We start from the raw sequence: 16922 nt of genomic DNA on the forward strand, positions 1-16922 counted from the left end.
ACCGTTGAGCAGACAGTAGTGTGTTATAGATATTTGAAGGCTAGCATTGCAATAAGTTTTGCTGCACTTGAGAGAAATACTTGAATAAAAGCTGACCTTCATTGAGGAGTTGATGTGCTACAATGGACTCAACATCCTTGGGTTCGGAAGTTAAAATTGTCCAGTGCGTTTTGTTGCACATGTGCAAAATTAGACCCTTATTAAGCAATGTTGTTCTAGATTTAAGTACTCCTCTGGAGTCAAATGATAAGTTTCTGTTAAACTTTTAAGACTCACTTTTCAAGAATGACCATGCAGGCAAAATGCCAGAAGGCCTCTGATACCATGCATCAGGATCCAATGTTTGCCTTCTCTGTAGAAACAATTAACTTGGCAGCTGATTTGCCATTTCACTAGATTCCAGCATTGTAACAAGCATTATGAAATTCCTAAAATTTCAAGAGTTGCTTCTCTAATTTTGAGCTGTATGGTGAGAAACTTGCTTCAGTCACAACATTAATAAGACTCCAAATTGTGGAGTCATGTTCCTGATGGACTGTACACTTTATAGTGAAGAGTAAAAGCTCTGGTCGAACATTGTCAGGTTTTTGACAAAGCCTTTTGCCCACATGCTAGGTTTTCTGGTTTCTTTGTAGTTGGGACATCGGTTGAAGCTGCAGAACAAGATCAGTAACTCTGTAAGACTGAACAGTGTAAATTGTTTTCTGTTCCCATCCTAGACTTGCGTCTTTTTATAGGATGAAGTCTTGGAAGAAACTTTCTGGCTTGCATCGATCAGTTGATTTTGATCAAGGCAATTTACTGACACCGTAAACGAGTTATTGAGAACATTTTTGGAGATTAACTTCTATAAGCACGTATGTTTGATGTTCCTTTGAGGAGCATTTAGATTGGGACCCATTCAGGAAAGTCTAGGATAATGAAGCATTCATGGCGACTAGTCAATTGATTGTAACACTGCATAAAGGTGTCATGACTGAGTGTTGTCTTTAGATGAAGTGAGGATAGAGGGCAGAAGATAGAAAATCTTGTCGTCATTTGAGAAATGGAAAAGATGAACTGGTTGGAATATCAAGCTTTCTCCACAAACTCTGGCTGGAAGTTGTGGAAATGAACTGCTATCGGGCCAGTAATTTTATATCAAGAATGTTGGAGCAGATGTCTGACATTAACAGAAAATAAACTTTTGAGGACAGGAATTTGATGCATTCTTGAATTATTTTCACTATATTACAAACATTTTAAAATGGCTGTAGTATAAAATGAAAATTATATTTACAGCGGCAAAACCTCAAGAATCTAATTGTATGTTTTAGTTAACATCTTGATGCCAACAGCTTCCCAATCTGGATCATTCTGTCCACTCACTATTATTCTGAAACAAGAGAGGGCTGACACTGTCTTCATAAAGTTACGGAACCGTTCAAGAAAACCTTGGAATGTTCAGATGGATTTCTGTTTGTTTTTTTTTACTAATTACCATTTCATTATCACAGTTTGTAAAATATTCCAGTATTGTCTGTTCTCCTTTCAGATATATATGAACAAATGCAAAACTTGTCTTCTCTTCCACCCTCTCCATTTTTCCTACAAGTTAAAGCAAATTCCATTCGTGTTTCAGTAAGTATTTAATTGTTCGGAGTAGTTTCCTCACAATGTCGATTTGTTGGAGAAAGAGAATTGTGTATTGACCAGGTGAGGAGACATGGAGTGATTTCGTTACATCAGAGATTTGAATCTTTTAAAAGCATATTTACAAATTCAGTGAGTATTTCTGTTTCTGTACATAATGAACAAGCCAAATGGGTTTTCTTTAGTTAATAAATCAGGGATTAGTACAATAAAACACATCCAGGTAAACAATTTAAAAATGTAAGAATATGTCCCAACTTCGGCAACTTGTGTGCAAACATATTCACTCAAACCAAACATGCAAAAATACTAACAAGAGAGTAGAGAAAGTTAACTTGAATCAAGTTAAAGTTCATTAAATAAGAGGTCACTGGGTGTGATCTAGCTGAAACTATCCAAAAGTGTGGATCCTCAGCTGACAGCTTGAGGTTGTAGCCAGTGTTCTCTCCACTGTCTTGAAATGCTGTTGTAAAAACTTTCTATTAAAAGCTCTCAGTCTGTTTCCAGGATGCAGGCATCACTTACACTGAGCAGACAGGGTGAGATCTTGTATGGAGATGGAGAATGAGCAGCTTTCCCTCACTGTCAGCTGCTCATTTTTCCCCAGTTCAAATCCACCCACAAAACTAGGTTGGTCACGTGAATTCTCTTGAACTGCTGTCCAGAGTTCAAAATTCCACTGTATCTTCCAAAGGGTAGCTTTGAATAGCTCAAGTCTGCACTGTCTGCTTAAGAAAAATGAAGGTAGTTTGTCCAAGTGACTAACTTCTACAAAGTTTATTATTTCATGATTGCATAACCACGAATCTCTAATTTTGATAAGATAGAAAGAAAGCTACATACATGTTTCCAGGTGTTTCTTGTCTCTTGGAGCATTTTCATAGGCCCTACATCTCCACCCCAATGAAGTAGAAAGTGAATGACATAGCATTGCAAATTTGTAGTTTATTCCTTAGTCTTAGTCACTGCCCTTGTTTTGGTTTAAAAAACAGTACTTTTTAAAGTGTCCAATATCAGTTTCCAGACTTAAAAATGTGAATTTGACATGAGCATGACTTTGTTGAGAGTGTGGTGCTAGAAAAGCACAGCAGGTCAGGCAGCATTTAAGGAGCAGGAGAATTGACGTTTTTGGCATAAGCCCTTCATCATGACCTCCTGATAAAGGGCTTATGCCCGAAAGGTTGATTCTCCTGCTCTTCGGATGCTGCCTGACCTGCTGTGCTTTTCCAGCACCAGACTCTCAACTCTGAGCTCCAGCATCTGCAGTCCTCACATTCTCCTCCTCCATGACCATGACTTTGTAACAGATGCATCAAAATAGGCTGTTTCTAAAGAAAAGCTCTAAAATTGAATCATTATAATGAATGGACTCTAGTCTCCTGTATTAAATCTCAATGGGACCATGGTCATGTATTGAATTTTAAATAATTGCCAAACCGAATTTTTTGCGGCAAATGTTTTTGAAATGAAAAAGTTCTAATTGGCATTTACAATTGAAACAATTTTAATATCTGATCATTTAAAAAAATGTGCTAGAGATTGTTCTAATTGTGGGCTAATGGTGGTGAATATAAAAGATTCTCAACCATATTGATTTTGCATGTTAATCTATCAGAAACTAAACGTGTTGAAGGAATATTCATGTGGGGTTATCTTTATATTCTTACTTACCAAATAGAATACTACATTTTTTCTCAGAATTATATATTCTTTCTATATATCTCTAAGCTTTTAATTATTCAACATTCGACAGAAGATAAACTTAGGTCAGATATTGTAAGATTTTGATTTGGTTTGATTTATTGTCACATGTATCTATGTACAAGGAAACATTTTGTTTTGCGTGTAGTACGGGCAGGTTATACCATACAAAGGGTAAGATAACAGAGTGAGGAATACAATATTATGTCTGCTGAGAAGGTGCACAGAGAGCATAAGAGTTTCTTCATTTACAAAATATATATGCTGTCAGTTAATATTGTGATAGTGTATTGTATACAAATATTTTTGTTTTTTGGTTGCTTTAGATTGCGGATTATTTGCTGCTGAACCAAAGCGATTACCCAGAAAATGTGTCTGTTGCAAACTACATCACCAGCTTGTTGTGTGAAGCTGCAGATCAAAGCCACACTAAACTCACCTCTGCTGACTTGCTTGCGTTGACGAGATTTCTCGGAAATGTTGCTGAACTGGATTTTGAAAGTGAAGCGAGTAATTCCAAAACAATTTTGAGCTTGGCAACTAACTACATTAAATTGGCGAGCAAAATCATAGATGTCAAGTATTCCTTGGAATGGCTCTTTATATCCGAGGTGAAAGTGTGTTTCTTTTTCAAGTTTAATTATTATTATAAACCAAAATTAGGTATTGAAATATCTTGGGTTTGTGGGAGAAAACAAAATGCACTGAAGAAATGTAAAAATTGCTCAACAAAACATTTTAAGTGAAGCTTCTGTGAACTGTCTTCCTTTCAATGAGTAGATGAAAACAGATTGGAAAGCAGATACATTCCTCAGCATTATTGGAGAATGAACACAGTATTGTAGCCTTAGGTGATTAATCATGATTCGGAGATGCCGGTGTTGGACTGGGGTGTACAAAGTTAAAAATCACACAACACCAGGTTATGGTCCAACAGGTTTAATTGGAAGCGCACTAGCTTTCGGAGCGACGCTCCTTCATCAGGTGATAGTGGAGGGCTCAATCCTAACACACAGAATTTATAGCAAAAATTTACAATGTGATGTAACTGAAATTATACATTGAAAAATTGATTGTCTGTTAAGCCTTTCATCTGTTAGAATACAGTGATAGTTTCACTTCTTTCATGTGTAAATCACAAGACCTTTTTTTCAAAAAGTTGCATTCTCGGGTTAGCTGTTAACAATGGTGATAGCTAAACAATATGTTGAAGGTGTTGACCCCCGTATTCTCTGTCTATGACCTGATGTTTAGATTGATTCTAATCTAAAAAGTGAGATAACGGAGTTTTACATAAATTCATGCAGTTTTTGAGCTCAGAGTTCTACATGAATGCATGCAGTTTTTGAGCAAAGTACAATGTCATCCTGCAAGTACAAATTCATCCCACAAAATATATGTGTGAATGTGGGTCTTTGTCTGTGTGTGTGTGTGTCTGTCTGTCTGTCTGGGTTGGGGGTTGTGAATGTGAGAAAGTGTATGTGTGTGTGTCTGTCTGGGTTGGGGGTTGTGAATGTGAGAAAGTGTATGTGTGTGTGTGTAGTGAGTGCAGAGTGTCTTAAGTCTGTGAGGGGGTACGTGTGGGAGTGTGTGTGTGCCTGTAAGGGTGTGTGTGAGTGTCTGTGTGCGCGTCTGTGTGTATGTGTGCCCGTGTGTATGTGTGTATAGGAGTGTGTGTGTGTGTGTGTGTGTGTAGGAGTATCTGTGTGTGTGTATAGTGCAATGGTGGTCACCTGTAATGTGACATAAACCCAAGGTCCCGGTTGAGGCCCTCCCTATGGATACTGAGCTTAGCTATCAGCCTCTGCTCGCCCACTCTGCCGGGACCTTGGATTTATGTCACATTACAGGTGACCACCATTGCACTATACACACACACACAGGCACTCCTATACACACATACACACGGACACACATACACACAGACACGCACACAGGCACCCATACACACCCTTACAGGCACACACACTCACACATGCACCCCCTCACAGACTTAAGACACTCTGCACTCACTACACACACACACTTTCTCACACTCACAACCCCCAACCCAGACAGACACGCACACACACACAGAGACAAAGACCCACATGCACATATATATTTTGTGGGGTGAATTTGTACTTTCAGGGTTACATTGTACTTTGCTCAAAAACTGCATGCATTCATGTAGAACTCTGAGCTCAAAAACTGCATGAATTTATGTAAAACTCCGTTATCTCACCTTTTAGATTAGAATCATCTAAACATCAGGTCATAGACAGAGAACACGGGGGCCAACACCTTCAACATAATGTCTAGCTATCACCATTGTTACCAGCTAACCCGAGAATGCAACTTTTTGAAAAAAAGGCTATGTGATTTACACATGAAAGAAGTGGAACTAACAGATGAAAGGCTTAACAGACAATCAATTTTTCAATGTGTAATTTCAGTTACATCAACACTGTAAATTTTTGCTATAAATTCTATGTTAGGATTGAGCCCTCCACTATCACCTGATGAAGGAGCGTCGCTCCGAAAGCTAGTGTGCTTCCAATTAAACCTGTTGGACTATAACCTGGTGTTGTGTGATTTTTAACTCAGGTGATTAATGTTTGCAATGCTGATAATGTAAATTTCTTAATGTCTTTAATGTATATACGAACACAGTTTTGAGTTTTTAAATATATTGACAAGCTTTACAGTTAACGTTTTAGTGTTTGTAATTGAAAATGAAGGTATTGTTTGGTGTTTACTGTATGAATGATGTTTAATGTTTAATACCATGAACTTTGGAGTTAGGAAGAGGTAAACTATTGAAATCATGATGACATCTGTGTTTACTTGCTCCACATGTTCACATCAAACAGCTTTACAAAATTGAAAATGATGCTTTCAGCTCTGAGCACTGCATTCCCTTGATGATTATACATTTTGCCAGAATTAACAAAATGCAAGTGATGAAAGTGGGAAGAAGGGATTGTCCCACTGCCCACACCTTTCCTCTTACTGAACTCGGTTCACGATTGTGCTTTTGGAAAGGAAATCTGCCATCCTCTTCTGGTCTGGTCTACAGGTGGCTCCAGACCCACAGAATTGTAATTGACTCTTACCTGCCCTGTGAAATGGCCGAGCAAGTCTCTCAGTTGAATCTAACTGTGACAGAGTCTCAGAGAAGAAATGAATCTGGGCAAACCGTCTGTCGTCAAACAAACCAATAGAAATGATAGTGACAAACACAGCTAGGTTGACTCTGCAGAGACCCCCTTGGTAACACTTGAGGGCTTATGCCAAAATGTCAACAGCTGCTGCCATCACCCCCATACACACACAGACAACCGCACACAAGGCACACACACAGACAAACGCACACAAGGCACACACACACAGACGCACAAACACAGACCCACACACAGGCGCACACACACTGACACACACACACTGATGCACAGAAACACAGACACGCACACACACAGACACACAGACAAATACACACAGACGCACAAACACAGACCCACACACACTGACACAGACACTGACGCACAGAAACACAGACACGCACACAGGCACACAGGCATGGACACACAGGCACAGACAGAAACACAGACACGCACACACAGACACACAGACAGGCACAGACACGCAGACATGCTCACACACAGACACACATGCACATACAGACATACACACACACAGAAACATGCATGCACGTGCATACATACAGATGTGCGCACACACACATACAGACAGGTGCGTGCACAGACACGCACGCGCACACAAACACACAGAGACACAAACACACACAGACATGCAGACACAGGGACACACACAGACACAGACAGACAGATAGACACAGACATGCACACATTCACGCACACAGACCTGCACACACAGACACACAGACCTGCACACACAGATAAACACACACAGATACACTCAGACACACTCAGCCACAAGACTCTCACACACTGACACACGTACAGAAGCGCACACACAGACACACAAACAGATACACACATAGGCACAGACACACACATAGAAACACACACAGGTACAGATGTACACATGGAAAAACATAAAGAAATGCACATAGACAGGCAGACACAGATACACAGACGCACACATGCGCAGGCACACACACAGACGCAGCCACATACACACACAGACACACGCAAGCACAGACACACACACAAACACAACAAGCACAAACACATACACAGACACACACATGCACATACAGATACACAGACATGCAAACACAGACATACACACACACAGAAACATGCACACACAGGCGCGCATACAGACACACACACATACAAACACACGCACATACAAACACACAGACATGCAGACACAGACATGCAAACACAGGCATACACACACAGACACACACACACAGAGATACAGACATGCACACATAGACACACAGATGTGCACACACAAACACGCATACAGACACACACAGATACACTCAGACACTTTCAGACACAAGACACACACACACATGCACGCAGAGACAAACACACACACACATAGATACACTCAGACACACAAGCACAGACACACACATAGAGGCACAGACACACACACGGAAACACACACACACGTGCAGACAAACACACAGGCACACATATACACACACAGACGTTCACACACACAGACAGACACACACACGTGCAGACAAACAAACAGGCACACATGCACACACACACAGACACCCCCACACAGCCACACACACACAGACACAAACAGACACATGCACACAGATGCACACAGACACACACACAAACACACTTATGCACACATGCGCATACAGATACACAGATATGCATACACACACATACAGAAACATGCACACACACAGATGTACGCACACACACAGGCGCGCACACAGACACACACACATACAAACACACAGACATGCAGACACAGACATACAGATACACACACAGACGGACACACAGAGACGGACACACACAGACAAACACACATATAGACACACACAGATACACTCAGACACTCTCAGACATAAGGCACACACTGACACATGCAGAGACAAACACACACACAGATAGACACGCAAGTTCAAGTTCAGACACGCACACAGGCACACACACACACATGCGCACACACACACACAGACTTGCACACACAGACAAACACACATACACAGATATACACAGACAAGACTCTCACACACAGAGACACATAAACACAGATACACACACACACATAGGCACAGACGAACACATGGAAACACATACAGAAATACACACAGACAGGCAGACACAGATACACAGACACACAGAGACACAGTCACGTACACATACGCACAGATACAAATACACACACACACATAAACACAACACACACAAACATACACACACCCACTCACACAGACACACACAGACAAAAACAGACAGACAGAAAGACAAAAATGGACACACCCACACACAGATACACCACATGGACACAAACATATATGTACAGAGACACACAGAGACCCTGACACACAGGCAGACACATACAGACACATACACTGACACAGATGCACACAGACACACATAGAGACACAGACACACATACACAGACACATACAGATACACACACACAGGTGCACACACACACAAACACATACACAGACACACACACAGATACATGCACACAGACACAAATTTACACTCACCCACACACAGACACACCCACACAAAGACAGACCCGACGCGCACACAGACACACACACAGACAGATAGACACACACAGAGACACACACACTAGTCAAATAGCAGACTGACATATTCATTCTCATGAAATCATACCCTACAGGCAAGACGACCATCACTAGGTATGTCATGCCCAGCGATGAGATAGATCCATAAGAGGTGGCAACATGGTGTTTGGGACAGAGTTTGAGTCCTCAACGTTGGCTCCAGGGGCCATGAGGTCCCTTGGCATTAGGTCAAACATGAGCAGGAATCCTTCTTGTAATCACCCCATACAGCACTGAGGGTGACAAAGCTATGCAATATACTCTGGGTGGGGGACTTCAATGTCCATCACAGACAATGGCTCAGCAGCATTACTGATTGAGCTGGTCATAGCTGCTAGACTGGGTATGTGAGGGACCCAACAAGTGGGTAAGATATGCTTGACCTCATCCTCACCAATCTGCTGGCTGTAGACGCATCTGTCCATGACAGTATTAGTAAACGTGACCACTGTACTGCCCTTGTAGTGACATTCCAGTCTTCACCTTGAGGATGCGGTCCATCATGTTGTGTGATAATATCACTAGGCTAAATCAGAAAGTCTTCAAACAGATCTAGCAACTCCGCGCTGCTCAACCTTGCTTCGGGCCGTCGACAGCAGCAGAATTGTAACTTCATGGCCCAGCATTCCCTGCACACTACCAGTGCTGTCAAGCCAGGGGATCAACACTGATTCAATGAAGAATTCAGGAAGGCACACCAGGAGCAGCAGCAAGCATACATAAAAACGAGGTGTAGATAAACAAGTGTACATGTCAAACAGCATAAGCAGCAAATCATACAGAAGGTATGGAATTCAACTCAAAAACTCTCTTGGTACTCAAATAACAGGGAATTGACTTAATCACCTAACATGGGATAAAACCGAATTCTCTGAGCATCATCATGAAGATCACCCAAAATGCACACGATATTTACGTCCCAGGAGTCAAAACCTCTGCACTCGCCACAATGTGTTTGAGTAATTTTGGTAATCCTCGAAGAACAATTTCTGAATTCAAGCATGCAATGTACCGTCCCTGAAAATATCCAAACTAGTTTTTAAAAGCTGTTCTGAGATGTCTGCTGTGAACCTGTCACACAAACTTTAAAACCTCGCCTAAGTAATTGTCTGCTTGCCAACTAAATATTTTGGGGAATTTTAGAAACAATCTTCACAAGTCAATCTACTAAAGAAAATGCTTAAATTGTGACCTTTGTGTTTGTAGGTGATCCGTGGACCCTATGTTATCATTCACAGTGTTGATACACTTGCTGAGAAACTGTCTGATATTTTATTTTCTATTGGACCAAGTATTGTCCTGTCAACAGAAAATATAGGTAAGCATTGTCTTTTAGTTTAATGCTGAAGTGTTCACTACCAGAAAGTACAATCAGACTCTGATATCTAGCCGCAAACACTGAAATCACTGGAAAAGCTCAGCAGGTCTGGCAGCATCTGTGGAGAGAAATCAGAGTTAATGTTTCAGATCCATTCTGAGGAAAGGTCACTGAACCCAGAGCTTTAACTTTGATTTTTCTCCACAGATGCTGCCAGATCTGCTGAGCTTTTCCAGCAATTTCTGTTTTTGTTTCTAATTCCCACCGTTTTTTCGGTTTTCATCTGATATTGAGCCACTGAGCAACAACCTCATTTCTGAAAAGGAATATTCATGGTTTTAGGAGCTGGTGTTTCAGTTGCTTCTGATGTTGGGGATTTCTTTCCTAACTACTTTGGGTCCAGTTTTCCAAAGTCTCATTAACAAGTCGATTTATTTCCAGGTGATGTGCTGATTTTCTTCTGGCAACATTCATGTTTTTAAATGGTAGTAGTGAAAAATGTTTTCCAAATAGTTTACAGTGTCCCTTTCATTCAAATTGCCAACTTTGAAGTTGGGTTTGGTCAGTGCATTGACTTCCCCTGGATGATGAAGCAGAGATTGAAGAATGGTATCATTTTTATTTCCTTCAGAAAAGCCATATTTAGTCACCGGTCGTAGGATGAGCTGCTTTGTTCATAGCATTTTGGAGTCTGGGAGACGTCGAAAGGGGAGCCATAAATTTATCAACTACTAAAATATGACTCGGTGATAACACATTGAGTTTAACCAGTAGGCAAAAAAGTCTTGTATGTACCAGTCCCTGAATTGACCTGGTACACGGTGGGCTGGCAGAAGAAGAGCAGCGATTGATCTCAGTTGCTATGTTTTGGGGTGGAAGAGGAATCAGACAGCAAAGTGTTATACAGATCGAGCAGAATTATGGAGAGGTGTAAACCAATGGAGCAGATAGGTTCCAACTCCTTATTCCAACAAGGGAGGGTGAATGGATCCTGGACGTGGACAGGAATGGTTCCTGCACAGAATGGGCTTGGCTTTGATGCATCCTGTAGTTAAACAGGTGAAATTCAGTGCTAAAGCTCACGTGTAAATAATGACTGCCTGGTTGAAGTTCCAGAGGGTGCCCAACAACCATGGCATCCAAAAATTAGGAAAGCACCAGTTACTTTTGGAACAATAGGAAGGGGAGGAGAGAGGAAAACCAAAGTCAACCTTTTCATCAACTTGTTCTGATGTAATCTTGTAGACATGCAGTTCAAACTAAGCCGGTTGTCCAGTTTGGGAAGTGATCTTGTTTACAAACCCAAATGCCTCTCTGCCCGGAATCGAGCGGATGAAATTCAGGTTCCTGATTCGGAGATGTCCCGGCTTCTCTCTTCTGGTAAGTGATGCCTCACTATTCCCACCTGCTGGTGGGTTTTTAATCATCTCAATTTTCTCCATTTGAAAGCTAAACAAACAAAAAAATTACTAAGCATTTTTCTTACTGTTGCCTTTTTCCTGTGGGAGTCATGAATTAAGTTGAAAAGTAATACATGGCCTGTACAGTGGCTTGTGTGGAAAACCATGCATCCGGCAAGGTTTTGAATGGGGTCCCAGTCTACATGGACTTAGTTGACAGCTTCTGGGTTAGCTGCACAATTGTTCGAGTAAGCTTCAGTGAAACTGAACCTGGTAGGGAGATAGCAGTCAGCTTCCCTGTTTGATCATTATCAGCACCGGACTTTCCAAGGGGTGTCAATCTTGGGCAGATTGTCACTCACTCCTTTTTTACAAAGTATGGGAGCTCTTGCACTGTGGGCCCAACCCCCTCCACTTCTCCCAGACCCAACCCCCCTTCTCCCAGACTCAAACCCACCTCTTCTCCCAGACCCAACCACCCCTTCTCCCAGATCCAACACCCCTCTTCTCCCAGACCCAACACCCCTATTCCCCCACTGTTGAACTCTGGACCCAGCATACCCTCCCCCACTCCCAGACCCGACACCCCCTCCTCCGCTCTGGACCTGACCCCTCTTGCCCCACAGCTGGATGCTGTGCTCTATGCCCGCTCTACCTTTCAGCACACCCCACCTACACACAGGAGGGGCACTCCCACCAGACCCCATATCTCCCACCCAGCCCAACCTACCCTAACACTCCATCATTTACCTGGCCCTCTTTCCACCTTGTGCCCTGGCACCTTACCTTCCCGGCATCCAAATTTGATATAATTAACCTTTCATAGAAGCTGTCAAAGTGGTTGGCTGGTGGGAGAGGGAGTTGTCAGGTTAGAAGGGACTGGGCAGGTGTCATTGAGGATGGCTGAAATTAGCTGGGGGTAACTTGAATGGATACCCAGGAATTAGATATTTATAGTCTAACTTTTCCCAACGAACTATCTGTTAATCTGCATTGGAACCCTATGAATGCTTCAATTTAAACGGACACCATTGGAGGATTCCCAGGCAATGTAGAGGAATCAGCCAGTGGAATCTTCAGTTTCCTGGGAAATTTGTTTTCTCTGAATCTGCTATGACGGCATATTCCACAATGTCAGCACAACTCCCATCTCCATTGGAAAAAACATAGGCCACAGCTTCAGATATCAGATTTTTTAAGAGTCGAATAAATATAAAGTTTTATGTTTAGCTAACTGTCAAAGGAGAGTCGTAAAACAAATTTTAAACAAACCACTGTTTAGTTTTAGTGAGGCCTATTGAATGTCTGTACATGCAGCAGACAGCACAGTTTTACGGGGGCTATCCTTTTAAATGAAAGGAATTTATATGATTAGTAAGGAGTTCAAGGAATGTGATTATATAGATACTACCTAACCACAGAAACCTCCCTTCAGTATAGTTTTCTTTAATGTATTGTTTTGAGTTGATGGGATAGGTACATGGTTGTTATCCACGTTGTAACTTTCCAGAATATTTTTGTGTGACTAATGTATTTTCAGAAATAAATAAGTGTGTGTTTCTTTAGGGTACAGTGAATTGATATTTATAAATGCTTACTATCGGAGTGTGGAGCATCATTTGGCACCTCATAATCTCGACTCTGTATTACTAGCTGGGAGATCAGACAAACGGTAAGATTAAGAACTAACGACAAGAACGTTTTGACAATGATAGATAGAAGATTCTCAGATGGATGATATTTCATTTTTGAAATAAAAGCTGTATAAATAAACAACAAATAGAGGGAACAGATTTTATCTGAAAAAATTGATTGTTCAAAGCAACAGGTGATCAGCCTGTTCAGTACTTCCAGCAGTTTCTGATTATATTTCACATTTTATTCTGCAAAATCTACAAGAATTCAACATTCTAAGCAAGAGGTTGATTTTCTAGGATGATAAAATTCACTGCTGAACCATGAAAGCAACAAATTAGCGAGTGTATTATACCGGATCACATTTACAATTTGCTGTGTTATAAATTGAAACTAATCTACTGTGTGGAATTTTGAAGTAATGGATCAGAATTATGCTTTAGTCAACTTTGTATCTGTCATATAATGTTCATTGCAATCAAACCAAATGTCATGACAACTTTACTCCTGATGATCAAGGGAATCGACATTTCGGGCATGAGCCCTTCTTCATGAGCCCTGAAGAAGGGCTCATGCCCGAAACGTCGATTCTCCTGCTCCTTGGATGCTGCCCGACCTGCTGCACTTTTCCAGCAACACTTTGTCAGCTCTGATCTCCAGCATCTGCAGTCCTCACTTTCTCCTGATGATCAATACCATTTTCTCATATGGAATAGAAGTGAGACCAATGTGAGGTCTTTGTTTCATCTTTTTGAACATGATTCCACACTACTGTGCACAAGAAGGTGTACTATTAACTTTTATAAAGTTGGTTAGTGCAATGTTTGTTTTCTGCTATGGAGCAAAGGAGGAGCAGTGCAAGTTTGATGGAATGGAGGTTTTGATTACAGTATTTAATCTGAACTCTGTCCTGCTCAGTGTGTATTGGATTGTGCTATTGAGGCTGCATTTCTTATGTTGGACTCTATGATGACACAAGTCCTATCGTATTGACTGTGAATCAGTTGATGTTTTTAATGATCTACTTTTAATTTACGCCCCTTTGTCGAGTGGCTCCATCTGAATTTAGTAACAATAAAGAACACTCTATTAGATTGTAGGATCTTAAAAAAAGATTAGATTAAATTACCTACAGAGTGGAAACAGGCCCTTCAGCCCAACAAGTCCACACCGACCCTCTGAAGAGCAACCCACCCAGACCCATTCCCCTACACCTAACACCGTGGGAAATTTAGTGTGGCCAATTCACCAAACCTGCACATCTTTGGACTGTGGGAGGAACCCAGAACAAACCCACGCAGACACAGGGAGAATGTGCAAACTCCACACAGACAGTTGCACGAGGTGGGAATTCAACCCGGGTCCCTGGCGCTGTGAGGCAGCAGTGCTAACCAGTGAGCCACCGTGCTGCCCAGTAAAAGCTACCACGTAATTTTTGTTTTACAATTATTACAACAAATTAGATGAAATGATTCTGTAATTAATCAGTTAACAGACAAATACACCCCTACAATGTTGAAAAATAACTGTTAAATGTTCCAAATATTAGAAAACAGATTCCAGAACATATCAGTGGAGAATTTCTGGGCTTTTGCTGTATTAACAGTCAATGTTACACGATGTGTTATTATTCCAGTTTGCAGATAAATCAACTTCAAACAGCTGTTATCTCTTCAACTGTACGTGATCCAGTCAGAGCAAGAAACATCCCCACTGCTGTGCAGTACTCTCTCTCACACAGGCCTGTGGTAAGCAGATTGAGAACCTTCCTCGGGTTTGATTTTAACTATGTTCATAATGTTTATACTTTCGGAAGTCTTGGATTGAAAGAGCGACTCAATTTCTACATGACAGTCATGATGCTGAGGAGCCGGTGTTGGACTGGGGTGGGCAAATCACACAACACCAGATTATAGTCCAATAGGTTTATTTGGAAGGACTGGCTTTCAGAGTTCTGCTCCTGGTTCACAACCATCTGATGAAGGAGCAGCGCTCCAAACGCCGGTTGGACTCTAACCTGGTGTTGTGTGATTTTTAACTTTGTACACACAATCTTACTTTCTTGTGCTTGATGTGGTTTTAGCTTTGCCAGACACATTTGACAGACTGTAGACTTTTCTTTCCTTATTCATTAGAATTACATGTATTTGTGCGGCTGTGTATATACACTTGATAAGGGGGTTGGTTATATACAGGGTGACGCTAGCAGCATGGGTTCAATTCCCACATCAGCTGAGGTTATTATGAAGGTCCCACCCTCTCAAACCCTCCTTTGCCTGAGGCGTGGTAATCCTCAGGTTAAATGAGAGAGACAGTCTATGCTCTGGTAAGACTATGGAAACACTACCTTTACCTTTTATATGAAACAAGTATCTTTTTCAGGTAGTCCTAGGTATGACATGGTTAACTACAAAATAAAACTCCTTTTTGCACTACCTCGACATTGGAATTTCCTTGCTAAGTCTGAACTGTTCGCTGTTGCGCTGCACATGTGCCAGATAATGATCATCTCCATCAAAAGAGAATCTAACTATTGCCCCTTAACATCCAATACCATAATTGACCACGGGCCCCCAACTACCAACAGCCTCAGGGTAACCACTGACCAGAAACTGAACTGGATTAAGCATATAAGGAGTTCACTAAGACTCCTGTGCACAAAACACAGGAAGCAGGCACATAAGTACAGTAAGTAATCAGGAAGGCTAATGGAATGTTGTCCTTTATTTCTTGGAGGGGGCTTGGAGTATTAGAGTAGGGAAGTACTGTACAAAGTGCTGGTGAGACCACACCTGGAGTACTGTGAGCAGTTTTCGTCCCTTATTTAAGAAAATATATTATTTCTTTGGAGACAGTTCAGAGAAGATTCCCTAGAATAGTCCTGGCACGGAAGGATTTGTCTAATGTGCAAAGGTTGAACTGGTTGGGACTCTACTTACTGGAGTTTAGAAGAATTAGAAGTGATCTCACGGAAACCTATAGAACACTGAAGGGTAAATGCTGGGAGGATGTTTCCCCTCCAGAGAGTCTAGGACCAGAGGGCCTACTCTCCGAAACAAGCGATGCCAATTTAAAGCTGAGATGAGGAATTTCTTCTCTGAGTCTTTGGAACTCCTCATCACAGATGGGTGTAGGGTCAGAGTCCTTCTGTGAGATAGGTAGGTTCTTGATCTGTCAGGGAATCGAGGGTTTTGGAGAAAAGGCTCCAAAGTGGACATGAGGAAAGTTGAATCAGCCATGAACTTAAGGACTGATAGAGCAGCGTCAAGAGGCTAAATGGCCTACACCTGTTCCTAGTTCTTATGGTCTTATATAAATACTGTGGCTACAGCAGCAGATCAGCATCTAAGAATTTTGCGGTGAGTAACTTACCTCCTGCCTCCCATTGCTTAGACATCATTTATGAGGCACCAGTCAGGAGTGTGACAGAATACTACCCACTTGCCTGAATGAGTGCAGCTCTTACAACACTCAAAAGGCT

At 41.6% G+C, this 16922-nt stretch overlaps 1 protein-coding gene across 2 annotated transcripts in view; it reads left to right on the plus strand.

Annotated features, from left to right (window-relative positions):
* Window positions 1–16922, plus strand: part of LOC122554545 (adhesion G protein-coupled receptor D2) — a 308358-nt gene that overhangs the window by 39583 nt on the left and 251853 nt on the right. For both annotated transcript variants that reach the window (XM_043699743.2, XM_043699744.2), the window contains 6 exons: window positions 1535–1620; window positions 3660–3944; window positions 10295–10406; window positions 11652–11786; window positions 13373–13478; window positions 15078–15189. In XM_043699743.2, the coding sequence (XP_043555678.1) occupies window positions 1535–1620; window positions 3660–3944; window positions 10295–10406; window positions 11652–11786; window positions 13373–13478; window positions 15078–15189 (836 nt within the window). The remainder of the gene's footprint in view (window positions 1–1534; window positions 1621–3659; window positions 3945–10294; window positions 10407–11651; window positions 11787–13372; window positions 13479–15077; window positions 15190–16922) is intronic.

This window comes from Chiloscyllium plagiosum, unplaced genomic scaffold, assembly GCF_037043375.1.
Source record: "Chiloscyllium plagiosum isolate Xiang-an unplaced genomic scaffold, Cpla_swu_hap1 HiC_scaffold_9, whole genome shotgun sequence".
In the NCBI taxonomy this organism is placed as follows: Eukaryota; Metazoa; Chordata; class Chondrichthyes; order Orectolobiformes; family Hemiscylliidae; genus Chiloscyllium; species Chiloscyllium plagiosum.